The sequence below is a fragment of the Botryllus schlosseri genome, chromosome 16 (assembly GCF_051294905.1).
Source record: "Botryllus schlosseri isolate E-star chromosome 16, Bs_hap1, whole genome shotgun sequence".
Taxonomy (NCBI): domain Eukaryota; kingdom Metazoa; phylum Chordata; class Ascidiacea; order Stolidobranchia; family Styelidae; genus Botryllus; species Botryllus schlosseri.
This window is the reverse complement of record NC_137251.1, coordinates 8,602,554-8,622,060: the sequence shown is the minus strand read 5'-3', so window position 1 is coordinate 8,622,060 and position 19,507 is coordinate 8,602,554. Positions and strand designations below refer to the sequence as shown.

Here is a 19,507-nt window from a genome sequence, read left to right as displayed (position 1 = left end):
ATATTCTCCAATGTCAATTTCACCGTGGAATGGTGGCCTTCGGGCCATTTGCTCACAATTACAACCCCTGTCAAGCGCGATAGCTGTTTCGTTTTCGATGGCGGCTAACAGCTGATCGCTTGATCAGCCGATTCCTCAGTAAATATTACGCAAAATTCGGCGTTGATCTGTTCGTATTAATTTTGACAGTGTACCATACCGAAAACGGTCATGAGGCTATACTTCTCGATGATTTCATGTAACAGTGTACCAAGTTTTCGGCTTTCATCCACGTATTTATTCGGTAATATATTTTCCGAAGGCGATTTTGCAGCAGACATATAGACACTATAGACCGTAAGCCGTATGTGTCGTGTGACAGTCTCCAGCCTCAAGGCCAGAATCTCCCAAGCTGTACCGGGACCGAATTTCCGAGGCTGCTATCCGTAGTTCTTCAGAATGATGTTTTGGATTCAATATGACATTTCCTTGTCCAATCTATGAGATAACAATTGCGTATGTGTCCGAACTCGTTGACCTTTCCAGTTAGGCATACGCAATCTCTCGATTTATAGTCATTTCCATTTCTGCAGATAAGTAGTCAGGTCAAGTGCGAACATGAACTCGTTATTGAACATTTTGCTAATAAGAAATCACGTCGCGCACAATACTTATACAAGACATAAATTAATGCTGGTGGGCGGACGACTGTACACATCATGTTCTTTCCGAATAATTTCAATCAAGTGAGCCCAGGTAACTCAACCATGTCTATGGCTAAGGAAAAGTGAGTGGTTTTCATCCTTATTACTCGAGGCACACTGACAGTTAATTTACCGATATATTTTGTTATGGCTATGGAAAAAAAGTGAAAAATTCATCAAGATGAAATAATTTATTCATGAGATTGTTTAATGCGATATGTGCTCGCATTTCAATTTAACACAATGCTTTGATTCCTGCTTGAATGATGGCAGGCAGACTCGTAATTAATCTTCCATGGATAACAGCTTGCTTTTTATAATGTTTTACGTTTATGGGTGCCACCGCTTTGATTGCCTATCCCCTGGTCGTAACGCATCAGGATCGTGTACCAAACACTTTCGGACGAGGGCAAATCGATTTGACTCGCTTTCGGGACGAGAATCCATATACAAATCGGGTCGGAGGCGCTGCAGCACTTTACAGAATTGCTGAGCATGGGACGATTAAAACACCACAAGGTGTCATGCGAATGCTCTTTGTAGGTAGTTGGTCTGTGTATTTTTGGTATAGTCTTACTCGGCGCTTGCGTAATCTCCACCACGAAATCATAACGCATGCTACTAAGGATAACCTGATGATTGATTCGTGGCATGGGAACGATTCTTAGTTCGCGTACATTTTGTAAAATAATCATTTGAATAAAAAACAATGAATAAAACATTTGTTACCGCACTTCAAGTCACGCCACCGGCAAACCTCTCGCAGCACCTACGTTAAAAATCATTGTTTACGGGAAATTCATGTGGCCATCATGAACGTTGAAAAACGCTACTGTGACGTCATATTGATAACAAGTCGCTTGCGGCCCTTGCCCCACCACCCGATATTGTGACGAGCCGCCACTGGCAGCAACCTCTTACAGAGGTGGTCACTTACGAAGTACTTCTACCTTTTCGGAGCACTCAAGTTGACTTTTGTCTGCTTGGACTTTCTTTTATCTCTGCGGACATCTCACAAATACGTCTACGAATGGTATCCTTTGACATGGGAATCGTTTTCAATTCTTCCCATACATTTTTTTACAATTTTGTTGCAGGCCCGAAGAAGAACTTTCTCCTCTTCCGTGTGAGGTTTTGAATTATCAGCTATTACCTCTGTTACCACATAACTGGCCTGCCGAGATCTCGTTTAAACTTCAGGTTGAGCATAATTTTATAAGATTGGCTTGACAATAAAGTCACTACCGCAGGGGTTCTCAACCTGGGGGCCGCGAAGAAGCGGTAACCTGAAAAAAATTACCTAAAATGCACGCGTGTTTCTCTCTATATCGACCCAATTTCATCAACATTCATAACCGTCCATACCACCAAACAATCTGTTGGGGTTGCTAGCATTCCAGTTGGATTTTGTGATATGACGATAAGGGGGCGCGAAATTTTTCACTATCAAAAAGGGGGCGTGTCTAAAAAAAGGTTGAGAACCACTGCACTACCGCATTGTCGATGTAATTAACCGTCGCATCGAATAGTCCAATCACGATCGCCACTAACAAATACAGAGGCGTAGAGGTGCATATTATACATGGATGCCAAACGCATTTCCACGCAGATCGTGTCATAGCACCTGTGAGGATAGTATTACTGGCAGTTTTACTGGCAGCCGCTCGCAGTTCAATTGTAGTTCCAACAAACCGGAATAATGAAACTCAGCGACGGGGAAATTTGTAACTGATATAATTTGATCAACTTTACTTCTCAATTCTCGAATTTGTCGCCTGCAACATAACGTTGCGCTCTGAGCCTACATTTTACCTGCAGTGCTGACACGCTACCTAACAATCGCAATGTGAATGGCTATGTTGGCAATTCCAATTTGTAAACGTGAACATCACTTCCAAATGAGTTCATTTCTCGATGGTGAGAATGCCTTCCTAGGTGTTGAGGGTTTGTGTAGGTAGGCTCCTAGCCTACTCGTCCTCCGATCTGCAAAAGCAGTGTCTTACAAAAAGTGGACCGTGCTATAAGTTGGCATCTCAGGAATCAAAATAAGTAATGTCGGTATGGTGTAAAATGACCATCGATGACGAAGACATGGCAAGAAATCGACTACAAATAGAGACAGAAAAAGGTCATTAAATTGCGTCATGTCCCTGTTCTGCCTCCGGTTCTGATGAGTGACAAGTAAAAGGTGTGAACACGTCGGCCACACCTCAATATCACGGTCCAATTGCCCGAGTTTAGTTATCACCGTCCTAAATTCTACTATGTATCAGAGATGAGCGGATTTGGATTTTCCATGTCCTAATCCAATCCAAATCCGAATCTTCAAATCCAAATCCGAATCCATAACTTTTTCATATTCAAGTCCATGTCCAATCCTAATCCGATTCCAACTGGAAATTCAGAAAAAATGCTAATTTATGCAAGGGAGGAATTGGAAAATTTTCTTTCACAACCAAGAATTGCCTTGATTCAAGATAACCTAGTAACTATAAGTACATTTATAACTGATCTGAATAAAGTTATCGCCATTCGCCACACGGCATATCAATCTCCCAGAAAATAGGTAAATCCAATCCAAATCCTAATCCGTTCAGAAAAAAATCTCTAATCCTAATCCAATCCAAATCCGACAAAATTTCACAAATCCTGTTTTTTTTCAAATTCTAATCCTAATCCATGCTCATCTCTGCTATGTATGGGCAAACTAGCGTATCACGCCCATTGACGGTCGAAGCCCCAGTTTGATTCATGGCAGTGCAGTAGCAAATTACGAAGCGTCGAAGATTTATTAGATTCTCCGCCCATATACGTTGCTGTGCTCAGAGCAAACCCAGAGAAAGAACCAATCCATGACCTATAATGGGGATGTCAGATTGAGATACTAGATTCAAATACCGTAATTACGGTCGCCTCGACATCCTTATATCTGTTCACTGCATCGGATTGTGCATCGCGTGTCTTGATGGGGTAAATTCACTAGAAAAACCAACAATGACACACTGAAAATGTGGATTTCTGTTATACTTCGACATAGTGTACCACATTTGCTCGCGGCACACCTGAGCAGTCCAATTGGCACACTAGCCGCGGCACACCGGTTGAGAACCACTGGTATACACTATACACTATACAGGAATGAAGTGGAACATAGGTCATGAATTGGGCCATCTGTAATGTGAGCTCTGGTGATTGCTACTTGCTAGGGTTAGCAATAGATTCCTCCACGGGCGGATGAAATCATCTGGCGGGCCGTGTCTGGCCTGTCAGGATTGTGTTTGATAGCCCTGCTATACAGTTAGGTCGGCGCGGCTATCTGTTTATGTGTTTTAATCAGGTCCGAAACAACATTTTTTTCTCCCCCCCCCTCCTTCCGCCCAAAAATCACTGATCCCGGGCCCACCATAGGGTAGTCGATGTAACTTGTTACGCACTTACTATATGCATTTGGCTGTTATATTTTATGGTTGCACACCCGGTGATTTCCAACCTTTTATGCTCGCGACCTCATTTACTACTTGAAAATGTTCCGTGGCAAAGCTCAAAACTTGATAAGCTGATTACTAAAAAAAATCAGCTTGCCCAAACTTACACACGGCATAGGAAGCTGATTACGTTCAACATCATCGCGATCTCCAGATAAAGGCGGACGACCCCAAGATTTGGAGCCACTCTATGTGATTGAAGCATCCAATCGGCCTTAACCAACTCTAGGAATATACCGTTAGCTTATATAATTGCGATTACAATCACTTAATGATGGTTATTTACATTTATTTTGATAGCATTTTTGGCGAGGGTGGTGCCTGAAGCCGATACTAATATCCTTAGACGTTGCAAACTCGCGCGCGGCGCGAAGAAAAATTTTGAATAGCATAAATCTGCTTGAAAATAATATTGTTCATGTAGATTTACGAAAAACTTTTGAGCCTGCTTCAAGCCTTCAAAATTCCGGACATTTAGGCATATTTTAGAAATTCCTCCCGGACGCAGATTTTTCAGTGAAATTCCGGACATGTCCGGGAAATTCCGGACGTACCGACGTATGGCAACCCTAATATATATATATCATTGCTTTTATTCGAGTTGAGCCAATGATATATATACAATGATTGGAAACTGCCACGCCCGCAAATTAACGCTATAAGATAGGTTCCCGGCGAATCCAGCAGTCCGTCGCGGGATATGCTTGAGCAGAGGTACGGGATTGCGTATGTCGAGTGTCGACTGTGGTGGAGTGCTGCAATCGACCTTGCTGGCGTACTAATTCACTGATTTTCCCCAATAGGTTTAGTTTTTGTTGGTTTCTTAAGCATAGTGAGGCAGTGCTGCATACTAGGATGTAATATAACTTTTAACAATGCACATTTATCAAAGTACCGACTAGCTGCGAGGCATTTTAGCATCGGTTGCAACCATGCATGTACGACACAACCTAAAAAATTTATAGATACTGTGGGTGAGCGTCAATATAGATGTGCAGAACCTAGAAGGGTTGTTAAAAGAGGATTTGAAAGTTTTCTGGCAGCATTTACGTCACCTGATTTTTTAAAAGAGAAGGGTTGATTATTGATATTTGTGTGAGCAAGTAAGTTGTTTTTAAATAGTATATATTGTAATATTGTGGGGCCGAATTCACCAAGGGCCGAGTTCACTGGCAACCATAGTATCAATATAGTGATTGTACCTTCATAATATAAAATCGGAAATAACCGAAAACTATCATTGTACTGATTGCTAAAATATATAACTTTTTACCGCTCAGGCCGTTAAATCCAAATCCATGATGAGAATCGCCATTGTTCCAAACAATATTCAATCGGCAAGACAATGCACTAGAATGACACTGAGGATAATCACTCCATAGTTGGTATTGTTCACATCGACTTAGCGTGATCTGTCGTACTCCTCCCAATAGTTGAATTTTTCACGCCGGGGTGTCCGAAAACGTCTACCAATGTCCATTTATTCAAAATATACCTGGTAAACGTTTTGGCACTTCTTCGATATAAACTATACGTTGTGAAGTGTTCCCCATGAATTGCCTGTAAACCTTGAAAATTAACATGGAGTACTCGTTAAGATTGATTTATGCATTTGTGAGCAACATTCTATGGCGTCTTATTCATTGAAAGGTTAGGAAATGATTTTGTAACCTTCATCATTGTATAGTGTGTACGTCTACGGTATTTTATGTATAACCTTCATAACTTTTCGCTATTTGCATCACGCTTTATGACCTGAGCATGAGCATCAACTTAGCCTACATTTGTATGTACTGCTCAGAGATGCCACTGAGATATTTTGGAAAAACCCAGATTTGGACGTTAAAAAAAACCAGAAAAACCCAGATCCTCTATTTCACTCAAATTTCTATGATATAGCTGTAAAACAGTGACTGAGAGTCATCAATGACAGTTATACGGACATAGAAGTAGTTTTAGTCCTTGATATTGAAATCCCAACGGTTCATTTCCATACTATAATATGCATGTTGCTCAGGTAAATGAGCAAATCTATCGAAATATGATATTTTCCTCTCGACACATTGCTACCAGGCATTCGGCCTGATTGGAATCGCTTGCCTTTTTGCCTGATATATCAGGTGAGCAGCGATGATTTTCCAAGTTAAAGTAATTTAATAAAAAATAAAGCATAGTGTGAGCGCAGGACACCGATTCTATACAGGGCATTCGGTATGGTAGATCAATGAGTAGTGTATTATATGTTCGTAATGTTAGTAACAATGCTAATCCCCGTCTATTGTGAGGATGATTGTAGGGTACCCGTAGTTCTAGTGACTGCGAGCTGACCAGATGGATCAAAAATAGCTGTCGATTCATTAAACCTGGGACAAACACTTTTATCTGAGATGTTTAGTCGAAAAAGAAACTGCCAAATCATGAAATTAAGAGTACGTTTGCATTTACAAACCCCTCTCACTCTGAATAACTTGCCCGGTTGCCCAAACTGTCTCTCTTTGAGTGTCCCTGTTGAAAGTGAATATACTCTGATGTCAACATGGTAAATTAGTTAGATCAACAATTGGTTTTTCCCTGTGAATAAATTGCATACTTTACAGCAGGTAAATACTATTTACTGACACAAAACGAATTTGTTGCAGCGCTACTGGTAGCATTTAAGTCCTAAATCAGAGTTGCCCTGTGAGCATGAATTTCTGCGACCTAGTAGTCAGTTTCCAGTGAAGCTCTATAGCATCACGCCAAGACCTCTCATTTTAATAGTAAATGGGTCTCTTTGGACTCTGCCGTTTCAATCGCAGTGGAATCCGTCGACATTAGAAGATCTTACTAATCTAACAATCAATTTTGCACCGTAAAATTGACCTGTCAAACATGATGTTGAAAAAAACCCAGATTTCAAGCACAAAAACCCAGAAACCCAGGTGATGCTCGAAAAACCCAGATCTGGGTGGAAAAACCCAGGAGTGGCATCTCTGGTACTGCTGCCTCAAATACCCAGGTTATTTTTCCAGCAATGTAACTCCACAATCCTCCAATGCAAAATCTCTCTCTTGAATATGCTCATTGCTCATATATATTGCATATCTCATTCGCGTAAGCCTAGAAGGGGACCGTGCTACAAGTCGGCAGATACGGAATCAAAGAGAAGGAATATCGGCCTGGTGGAAATGACCATAGTATAGGGTTGCCATACGTCCGGAATTTCACGGACATGTCCGGAATTTCACCGTTAAAACTGCGTCCGGGAGGAATTACTAAAATATGCCAAAATGTCCGGAATTTTGAAGGCATGATGTAAAAGCTCATAATATTATTTTTAGGCAGATTTATGCTACGTGAAATTTTTCTGCGCGCTGCGCGCGATTTAGTAGCACCTATATTTTGGTTTCGATATGCGGACTACCACCCTCTTAAAAAATGCGATCAAAAATAAATAAAAATATCATTCATTTACAGAAATGAGTCTAATTGTAATCGCAATTACAAGACAACGGTATATTCATAGAGTCGGCTTTGGCCGTTTGGATGCTTTATTCAAAGATAGTGGTTCTAAACTTGGGTGTAGTTTTCCTTTATTCTGGAATATATTGAACGTAATCTACTTCCAAAATAGGCCGTGAGTAAGTCTGCGCAAATGTGCCGATATTTAATTAGTAATCAGCTCATCAAATTTCAGCTACAGCACGGAACATTTTCAAATTGGAAATGGAGTCGCGACCATAAAAGGTTGGAAACCACCGGATATGCGGTGTTTATATAGATTAGTGGCGCAGTGCGCACCGGCATTAGGCTGATTAATAATGTTATCGACGGGACATCATCATGACTTAACGATGTACAATTACGCTCCTTGCATTTTCGAAGTCATCATCCGCACCCAGCTCTACCGCTAACTATGATCATGTGGGTGGAGAGAGGATCAAAATTATATAGTAATATATGGAAGAACCAATATTATTGAAATAATTCGTCAAATCATTTAACGACCAGATGCGTATGAAAACCAGATGCATACAGTAAGCCCCCAGAAGCTGCATCGATTACCCTACTGTGGGCGCAAGATCAGTATTTATATGGGCGAAAGGGGAGTGAAAAAATGAGGCTTCAACAATGGTTACAACTTACAACACACAACACATACTCCTGAATCGGATCGTGACCACCTCTGGTCGATAGACAAAGCTTTGCTGGTGTGACGTCATATTGATCGACAATGTGCTCATGTCTCATTTTGCAATCCGCTGGTGGGCGCTAAAGATAGTCCGGAATTTGTGCCACAAGAATATGATAATTGATAACCCTACCATAGTAGTTGACGAACACCATAAAAACCAGAAAACAACAACAAAAGTAGCCCACTACTCGTTTTGGAACAGTGATATATGTGAACGCTAAGGAGATGTTTTTATTCGATTAAGTTTAATTTCGTTAAATTTCGACAATACAATTTAATGACAATTAGCAGCAGAAAAGAGGCTGCAAACAGCTAAATTATGGTTACAATATTTTGGAATCCGGGAAGGAGGACACATTTTAAAATTCATAAAAGTTAGTTTACCGAAATTGAAAACAGCTGATTTTGAAATATTAACGGGAATTCTTGTTGTGTTGACTAAAAAGGTCTTGACTTACGATAATGTGTGGTGTTGACTAAAAAAATGGGCGCCTTTTCCATCTCTACTCCAGAATTACCCGTCGCGCCGTATTTTTTGTTGACTGTCTTGCCAACTCAGACGTTCGCTGCGTCGGAGTCGGTTTTTTGGTCGCATTTTAATACTTTTTGTAGAAAAAGAGGACAAATCCTCTTAAAAGAAGGCGTGTGGTAACCCTAGCTAAATCTCATTTCTTTCGGAAGAAATTTCATCACTAATCGCGACTTAATGTCGCTAAATGTTTTATTTTAATATAGGTATACTGCCAATCAAACTTTTTAAATAATTTAGGATATAAAATTATAGGCATTTCGGCGCCGGCCAATATCGCGCCACGTCATAATACATATGAAGTTTAGACCAACATGAGACTCCGCGAAGTGAGCTGCCAAAAACATAGTCGGCGAGAAAACCTTGGATGAAAATGACCGAGACTTTCAATTTATTTATGTATTGTCTCTTTTGAACTCTGGTCAAGGTTGGCTTATTGATTTTCCATTTTAGCTGGAAGTGATGAATGTCAGTTACATTACTATTACGGGATCTCTCAATGAGAGTGATATGACAGGAACAAAGAAGAAAACAACACATATCTCGTACCAACGTCTAAATGGCCGACATGGTCCAAGAGACCATCTGCCTGATACGAGTAATTTGGAAGTCGGCCCGGCATATGTGAATGCAGATTTATTCAGTCAGTCACTTAATCGGAGGCGGTTGGTTTTAAATTGTGTGATTTCTGTGTATTGGTTGCCTTTTCCTTGTAATAGGCTACATTTTAGGGATTCCACGCCAAAAATCCCTAACTCACCCTGTCAACCATTATAGCTTGCTTTATGACTCGCAGTCGATAATGATTGTGAAATTACCTGTATTGCTAATTATAACTCGCGATCTCGACTTACTTACATCGATTCAAGCATCGAATTTAAATAGTAGGCTATAAGCTAGCTTCTTTACGTGGTCCTGCCCTGGTACTTTTCCACAATATCGTGAGAAGGGATATCCATCGGCGCCTAATCGTCATTTTGTGTAAGTATGCCGAGTCACGACCACGCCGCAAGTCCGCATCGATGACGGGGGCGCAGACTAGATGACCTAACGGCGGCGCAGACTGTATAGATGACCTCACGGCCGTATCGCAACTCCGTCGTCAAAGCATCTCGATGGTGCAGGCGAAAAAGAATATCATCTCTCTCTCTCTTTGGATAGTGAAAAATTTCGCCCCCCCCCCCCCTATCGTCGTATCACAAAATCCAACCGGGATGCTAGCAACCCCAACAGTTTGTTTGATGATATGGAAGGTTATGACTGTTGATGAAAGAATTCAAAAATATGAAATTCGGTCTATATATAGAGAGAAACACGCGTGAATTGGAGGTAAATCGCGCAGACCGCAAATTTTTCTTTCAGTTGACCGCTTCTTCGCGGCCCCCTTCAGATGCTTTCACCCTCCCCCAGGTTGGGAACCACTGCTATAGAGCCTTCTGCAGAATAATTTAAGCTTGAAATGGTATGAACGATGAACATAGGGGCGGAACTAGGGTTACATTTAAAACAATTGGTTGTTTAAAACACTTTGTTTAAAACATGTTTTAAAGAAAGGCCTTTTAAAAAAATGTGTTTTTCAGGTTGCAAAATTGCGCATAATTATGTAAATACTTTCGAAACCATGTTGTATGAGTGCGGACAATTACCACCCGATATAGCCGTTGTAGACGATATGGGATGGTTGGAACCCTCAAAATAGTCGGTCCAACAGCTATTACCTAGATATTTCGTCAAAGGAGCTATATTTAGCCTATATTTTCAATTGGCAGTGTCAATCCACTATGACGTCACAATTGAATATTTGTGGCGTCATTACTTGTAGAAAAAAACACAATAAAAAAACTAGTTTTAAACAAGGGCGTGTTTTAAAAAAAACATATTTTAAATTGATTTTTTGTTTTAAATGTAACCCTAGCCGTAACAGATTGCATTCCGAACCACCCATTTAGGGCGGGCATAAGTATTTGGTAATCTAACATTTATAAAGTAGAGAGTAATTTAGAGAGATTTATTCAACTTGATAATTTTTTTATCGCGCGATTTATTGTCGCGAGATTTCTTTATTTTAATATATGTTCCCTCCAGAATATAATATGTATTATTTACAGAAAAGATCATGGCTGTATTAGCCATTATAAGAACATGGTGTAGGCTATACTAATATTGCTTGAGGTCGTTGGGATGATTTAGTTTAAGTACGTGCAACCTCGGAGTTTTACTGGACTCGAACATGTCCTGGAAGAGTCATATTCAGTCCCCAGAAACTAAATTATCACCGAAGTGCGGCCTGTTCTACAGCCTTGGGCGCTTCATGCCAGCATGGGTTCTCCTGATACTCTTTAAATCCTTAATCCAATCGAAGTTACATTATGGCATCCTCTGTTGGGGGGCTGCCAGTAAAACTGCACTCAAGCCACTGCAGAAACTACAGCATAAAGTGCTCCGAATCATAGCTAGGGCCCCAAAGGGGCCTGGCTGCCCATCCAATAAGTCGCTGCTGAAGAGATTCGGCGTCCTAAACATAGAAGATATGCGGAAACTAGAAATCGCCAAGTTTATGTATCAGTTTCACTGCGGTCGTTGCCCCGAATATTTCAATGACTTCTTTACCTCTGAATCAAAAGCGCACAAGTACAACACACGCGCGTCCACGTCGTCCAAATATCATATGATCGACCGAAAAGATCATCGCTCCATCAAATATGCCGGACCTGATGTGTGGAACAGTATCCCGCCGGCCATCCGACAGTCGACGAGCATGTCCACATTCAAGTCGAAATACAAGCAATTACTACTAAATAAATACAGTCCATCCTCAAGATTACCGGACCACGACTGACCTATCGATCTCGCTTCCCATGACATGCCGCCCTATTTCTTGTCGCATTCTTCTTCTATACTATTTTCTTTACTTTCATTCAGTGTGCATGCCTCCTCTTTACATCGCCTAGGCCAAGGTGGGTGTCAGATTCCATAGACTACTCCTTGTCGCTTCGACATCTTCCTGTCTTTTCATTGTATCGCATTTTTGTGGTGTATTGAACTGATAAAATTGCTAATAAACCAATGATGATGATGATGACCTAAGGTTCGTGACTATTAGGCTCCGCCATTTCCAAGTCGCTATACACCAAGACGAATATCCCCGTCCTTGCAATCTGAACGAATGCGACCGCAGAGGAAATTGATGTACCCCGTGAAGAATTGCCAATTTGACTTCGTGTGCGGATCGCGAAAGAAGTTTTTTTTAGTTTGGGTGATTCTAATATATTTTGGTTGTAGCAACAATCCTGACTGGAGATCATGAAATAACAACACGCAACAAAGTAACAGTCCTTGCGTAATGATGGTGCATGTATAACAAATTTATGTCGGTCAATAACAGTTTAACAAAACAAAAAAGACAGATATACAGCAAAGAAAAAACTCAGAACAGTAACAATGTAACACATCACCTCCATCGGTAGACCTGATCACGTGGGCTGAAAGTCACCTGTCTGTCCGACGGCGATCAACTTGTTGGAATGTAAAAAATTTCCGTTCAAATAAATCGAATAAAATCATAATTTGTGCCACTGCATAACTTTGGTTGAATTAATATTTGACAAAGCAATATATCGACGTGCACCGCAGAATGCGCCGTTCTACGCACTGACAATCAACATTAGCGACAATTCCGCAATGCGAGATTGTCAAGCAGAGAAGAATTAACATAGGTACTGATAATTACCAACGAGAAAGCGCGCATCCAATCAATAATTAGGCTACCTCCAACAGGATGGCGTTTCACATCCAATCGCGGCATTTGTTGCTGAATGTAACTCACAAATACCGTGCACGCGCCTTGCGGTTCTTATGGGTGCAATGCAAATGCAAGTTGATTTTGCGAATAAGTACGTGTATTTTGTCGTCTAATCGAGAGATAAGGTGTTTCTCAGCGCGTCGAAATTGACGTCTCTTAAGTGGTCGATTTTCATGCTCTCGCGTCGCTAAAAATTACTAATTACTGATCTAGATTTGTAAATCATTCGTTTGCTATGATAAGCATCCGCACGTTTTGAGAAATACATAGCGATCTTTTCGAACCGCGCAATTGGTCAGCAAGATTGTGCTGATGACGCAATTTTGGGTATCTCATTGCAACTTTGCGTTATTTGTGAAATGTTTCTGTCGTCAGATAAGGCTCATCCCAATTGGATGTTGCACATGTGCACAACCGTGACATATGTGGTGGTTCACATTTAGTGCGATTATCCAGAAACATGACGAATTTCGTGTTACATCGAGATTTTGAACGGTACTGCGGTGTCCTGTTTGGACTAATATTGACGCTCCGGAATAAAAGCGACCCTATAGCTTTCAAATAATACCGATTTGAATTTATTTTCACTTCGGATCACCGGCCATCAGCAACACCCCGTGTCAGTTCTCGCATCTAAATACAGCATCACTCGTGGTGCATTCTTCATGGGCCCAAAGTTTACAAGAAACACATTCGATCGATTTCTCTGAGAATGATTGCTGAAAATGATCACTACAAATTATAGACAGATGTTAAATTCATCGCTAGGCTACTTTCCATCGTTCCAGCAGCATTATTGCCAATTGAGCAAGAATTCTTATAAACGAATGCCCGTCTACTAATTGTTTGTTTTTGTTATTATTACGTCATACAGACAAAATAGTTCTTACATTTCGAATTTGATTCACCCTATCACTGACGTTCGCTACTGATGAGAGTCAGTCGAAAAGCTTTTAGCGAATAAATTAACAATATGAAGTGATTGATTCGCGTTAACCTCAAAATATGATCCTTCAAGCAGTGAGACCTTTTGTTACATTCGTCCCGTGTCATATTTGTGCCCGATCTCCACTACTCGGATACAGCAGAACTTTGAAGTTCGGTACGGACTCTCGGGCTTTGGCCATCATACACGGAATTGACGAGCATTGGGTTAATCCACAGTGGTAGGCGCACTAGCACATTTTGAAGTGTCCGAGGTTTATATTGACTCCTCCGCTACATCAATGATCTTACGGTGTCTTTAGAAAAAATGGCCTAGGGAAAATCTAGTGAAGGAGAATACGAGGGAAACGGATGAAAAAGAGAAGACAAAAAGCTTATAAAAAGGAAGGCAACCGAAATATGAAAAACGAACAATGTTGCATTTGTAGGCATTAGGCCGAGCTGGATGTTAGATTTGAGAGACCGTGATTGGTCGCTTCGATATCCCCCTGCCTGTTTATGACATCGCTGGCGTCTTATCACGTTGTGCAATTGTGCATTGTGCGTAAAGATCGAGCGGTAAGTATGAGAATAAACCAATGATGATGATGAAGTATGAGTGAATTGGCATAGTCTACTTGACTCGAAATCGAATCAGTAGGGTGCGAGATTGCCATTATTGCCAAACCCGAGAGATTTGTCACGTCGATAGCGTCGGATCGGATGCATCTACCGTGAAAGTTGTAAGAATACACAGCACTTGAAAGATGTCATACTTAGGAGTGTAATCATTTTCAGTCATCCCTAACCAGAGGAATATATTGCAACCCACCATATCGCATATTCTATCTGCGCACCTAATTTGTGAATTTCATATGACGTTTCGAGAGAAAATACGGCATGGATGTATGATTCTGTTGTCACGCGATTCGCTTGATTTGGCATCCATGTTTTCTACATTGTATGCCTTTTCAACCCATGTTGGTATTTATAGACTGGCTGATAAGGCATATACGTACATAACTTTCGATCACGGACATCGGCAGAATGCGCGTATTTTCCATATTTTTAGCTTTAACGGTGACTGTGAATGGTCGCGAAAACGCGCAACCCGAGGGAGAATTTCAGCATGCGAGGAAACTTTCAGAATCTTTTTATATGTATTGGGGATCTACAAACAGCTCAGTAACATTTGAGGTATAGCATATCAATAACAATATATTTTAATTTTCTACGATTATATATAGACTATGCTTCCCAATGTTCATCGCAAAGCATGTAAAGCGTTTTTGCATGAAGCTCTCTATAAATATTGACATCCACATTGGAATAAGAATGATGATGATTAATATTATAAGTATGAATTTGACATAACGCGAACGCTGAATTTAGACCGTTTACGCGGTAGAGTAAACAACAAACCCATACCCATATTAAGGTACATGGATACACCACTGGTTGGGTTGGAATCGGTTTCTCAAGTAAGGGAAGCATGATTGGCGCCGATATAGTTGTTGGATGGGTGAAAGGGAATACTGCCGTCATAACAGTAAGTAAACATTAGAAACGGATGCCACACAAACTTTAATCATTATCCAGTGCTACAATCTTGTCTCTGAGTTCAGTAACAAATGAGCCCATAAGGATACGGATTATATGTGGCCTTCAGGGCGATATAGCAAACCCAAATGTGACATAGAAAATTTTCGAGAAGCTTCATTATAAATACAGGAAGTGCCGTACTAAAAATACATCGTAATAATCGAATATTGGTTGAATAGATGATGTCTAGTGATTAAGTCTCCATATGAATGAATATTCAAGAACCTAGTACACTATTAATATGTAGCGTCACAACAAATGTAACATTTCATATTTTATCACCAACACGTAATACGACATGGAATAGATCGGAAATGCTTTGATCGATATTAGATATATATGGGATCGGTGTTTTGTGGTGGAAACTAAACGTAAATTCTTTGAACTGATAGGATATACCAACGCCTAGTGCCCTAGTTTAACCAAGGTGGCGATAACATGCCATGAGTCATCAAATAACGTCCCCCCTTTGAATCGGAGCCAATAACCGGATGCTAAACGATGGTTTTATGTAAGATTTCAAGGGCTTCTAAATAACTACGAAGCAGAGGAGCGTTTAAGAAGCTCATTAACGGCTTTAAATCTGTCGGCGAGTTACAAGACCATAAACACCATTCTCGTACCAAGTAAGCCAGTTGTCGTGACAACATGCGGTTGTTTTGAATGAACTTCGCTGCCTTTGTACCAATCAACCGACAGAAAATGAACCATGATTTCTTATAATATCGTCTAAATTTGAATGAACGGGAATTCGATTTCATATGCCTTTGTCGCATACCGGTATGGATCCTATATAACGCACTCCTCGAAAATTTCCAGGCTTAATCTCATTTTAAACGCATCGAAATTTCGTCATCTCATTTCAAAATATTGCGACCTGGACAGACCTGGAAAGACTCAGTAATTATGCATGCGATCGCCAATATAAATCACTGCAGTTACATATCGCACAACTTATTAAACGGGATATTTGGTTTAATTGAACATTCCTTAATCTTGAATATGGCATGAAAGAATATTGCAGGACCGCCACGGAACGTCTATTAATGCTTTCCCGCCGTTAGATCCAAATCAAAATCTTCAAGCAGTCTCCGGTAAGGAGATTGACGGATGGACAATTATCACGTTCACGCGACAGCGAGTCACCTGTGAACAAGAATATGACAGATCTTTGACTGTGAGTATTGCTCCGAGCTGCTCAATGAGTATATGTATCTGCCGATAGTTATGTAACGGCTAACCAGGCCTGGTAGTTCGTACGGTACTATAATATATCGCACCGGAACGGTACGGCAAACTTACGGTATCACATATTTCGTACCTTCGTCGTACCACGCATCAGTTAGGTTGACCGAACACACTTGTCACGATGTGCTTCATGACAGGGCGGGATATTTACGTTCCCCAATGCATCAGACAAAAACCTTCATAGAATAGCAATACCCTCTCGACGAATGTGGCTAAATCAGTGTTGGGATCAAGTCACTACCTTCGAGTCACGAGTCATCTCGAGTCATTGCACATTTTGACTCGAGTCAAGTCAAGTCAATCGATTTTTACAGGTGACTCGAGTCAAGTCAAGTCACTCGATTTTTGGAGGTGACTCGAGTCAAGTCGAGTCAAGTCAAGTCAAGTCACGAGTCAAGTCACATTTCAAGTCAAGTTGCCTTTTCGATGTATCTATGAGGCATGATTACGTCATTGCAATTTGCTAGGTGTTTGAAATACAGTTTGAGTGGTCATTGTTTCCGAACCGATGAACGTTTTTAGAGTTAAATATACACGCAAGAAGGCGATGTATCGCTCACATATACGTAGAACTGTTAAACTACGTAATTTCATAGCCGCAGTTTATAGTTATCAGACAAAATAGAGAATAGAGAAACGAATTGTTAAGATAATGCAATATGTTACCCATTTACAAATAGATATGAATATATGATATACCATTCGAGACTGCGCCAATGATTGAGGACTATATAAACTATATTCGACTTCAATTTCAATAAAACAAGCGGCTTTGTTAAAGTAAGATAAGAATACAGAGAATAGAAATTGACATTTTCTATTCTATTACTTTACCACTAGAGTTACGACAACGTAAGCTCTAAGCTTCGATCACTTCGTTTGCGGTCAATATATTTGTGAGAGAACAATCGAGGCTCGGTGAAACGCACGGTCATTGCATGAATGGTCGCTCTCATGGGTTACACAAGCGTTTCGCGAACAATCCGAACATATCCAAGATACAGTGATTTTTATGGACACCGATTACTTGATGACTTGAAATTGACTCGTGAATTTTGCTCCGAGTCACGAGTCAATCCACATTTATGATACGCCGAGTCAAGACAAGTCAAGTCATTTTAGCAAAGTGACTCGAGTCAAGTCAAGTCATAGGAAAAAGGTGACTCGAGTCTGACTCGAGTCAAGTCATGACTCGAGTCATCCCAACACTGGGCTAAATATCATGATAGTATGTGCAATTATGCAACGGCGTAGCTAGGGGCGAAAGCTGGCCGTGCCTCCTTCAAATTTTCGACGTGCTCGTTGTGATGTCATTTATTTTCGTCACGTCACACTAAATATTCTTGGTATCAACGTTGTTATTTGAAAGATTTCTACGCCCACCAAAAAAGAAGATAATAACATTTTTAATGTTATCTTGGGTACGTTTATGTATTAACGGTATTCAGCCATATCGAATTGTGGGAAACAGGCTGCGGTGATGTCACTGCAGAAAATTGAACGTCCCACAAACTGCCTTTTTCGCCCCACGGCATCAATGGTTTCATTTGGAGCCACAAAAAGTAAAGTACACTGCTATATAACTTTGTTTTCTGTGGCGTTGTCTTTTCCATGATTGATGTGATGTCATGATGATAACTATAGCTACAATTGCCGTGTAAACATTCGATGGTAGTAGTTGAGTAGCAAAACAATGCGCAATAGCAAGTCCTAGCAGCGCAATTGCGTTATAATGCTTGTTGATGTCTCCAAATCCGAAAAACTATGAAACAGTATACGGTACGGCACGATCAAAATATCGTTATTTCACATACCGTACCGTGCTTATTGGTCCAATCGAACCGTATCAAATATCGCAACCTACCGTAGCCTACATATGCTGTGCTTCAGGCATTACGTTTTGGGCTATTCGTCTACTATACTATATTCTCGTACGTCGGTAAATTCGGTTCTAATTTAAAAGTTATCAGGTTTCGTCAAACGAAGTTGCATCCTCAGAATTGATGGCTATAGTTTAACAGTTGACCCACAAGTTACACGGTATAACATGCAAAAACAATGAACTCTTTGTCAGAGTCTTGTGGAAATCACGTCGTCATCATTAAATATTGTCATTTATTGTTTGGAAACGCGCATGCGCATGTCAACATGTTATGTAGGCTAATGTAAGATCAATAAGAACAGCACTTTTGAACTGATGAAATGGCAATGAATGATGATCATGATGACACGTATTTCAACGGGTAAACGAGTGGCGCAGTTGGTTAAACACTATGGTACCGACATTAATGGTTGCTGGTTCGAGTCTCGGCTCTGCCATGTATCTATATAGCGGAGATTTATCTGGGCTCCTCATCGCCGATCCCGCTTTAGGGGAGAGCCGAACTCTTGACAGATGTCAGCAAAAGAACCAGAAAAAGGACGCAAGATAAGCGTAAAGCCGTTATGAAATTTACTGTACGGGCGCATATGACCCAAGCAATAGTAAAATAAGGAATTTCAACGAAACTGAATAATGGATTATGCTAGAATTGTCATTAACGTCAGCGGTATTGGCGTTTCCGCTTGAATGCCAGTTTAAATACCAATTGATTACTCCGAGTCCGATATATGTACCGTCCATACCGATGTGCGCCCACACCTTCACGTTGATAAATTATTTTCGGCTAAGCTTATATATTCTCATGTTTTTATTTTAGGATGGTACCGTAAGGGTTATATGGGCTCTTGGAGAATCTGACCCAATTTCAAATCAGCTTACGGCTGCAGACAAACATAAATCTACAGACACAGGTATAAAGAATTGGGTCAAGTATTCAACAAATATACAGTATGCATTAATTTATAGAATATATCGTGAATAGATTGTAATTTCAGGTTCGGCTCCCATGTATCTATTCCGCGGGACTGACACTGCCAACGAAAACAACTATACCGGCCCGGAATTCCGTAGGTTCGACATCACCACTAGAAATCTGACATTGCCCGCTAGACGAACACATTATAACTGCCGAATCGTCAAGCTTCCAACATTGACAACAAAGCATCACATCGTCAGGG

General features: G+C 40.6%; 1 protein-coding gene across 2 annotated transcripts in view; it reads left to right on the top strand.

Annotated features, from left to right (window-relative positions):
• The first annotated feature begins 1,595 nt into the window (after nucleotides 1–1,595).
• Nucleotides 1,596–19,507, top strand: part of LOC145459451 (DBH-like monooxygenase protein 2 homolog) — a 33,625-nt gene continuing 15,713 nt past the window's right edge. For both annotated transcript variants that reach the window (XM_080338086.1, XM_080338085.1), the window contains exons 1-7: nucleotides 1,596–1,883; nucleotides 9,325–9,536; nucleotides 14,670–14,794; nucleotides 15,036–15,146; nucleotides 16,224–16,376; nucleotides 19,147–19,240; nucleotides 19,325–19,506. In XM_080338086.1, coding sequence (XP_080194212.1) covers nucleotides 9,500–9,536; nucleotides 14,670–14,794; nucleotides 15,036–15,146; nucleotides 16,224–16,376; nucleotides 19,147–19,240; nucleotides 19,325–19,506 — 702 coding nt within the window. In that variant the 5' untranslated portion in view covers nucleotides 1,596–1,883; nucleotides 9,325–9,499. The remainder of the gene's footprint in view (nucleotides 1,884–9,324; nucleotides 9,537–14,669; nucleotides 14,795–15,035; nucleotides 15,147–16,223; nucleotides 16,377–19,146; nucleotides 19,241–19,324; nucleotide 19,507) is intronic.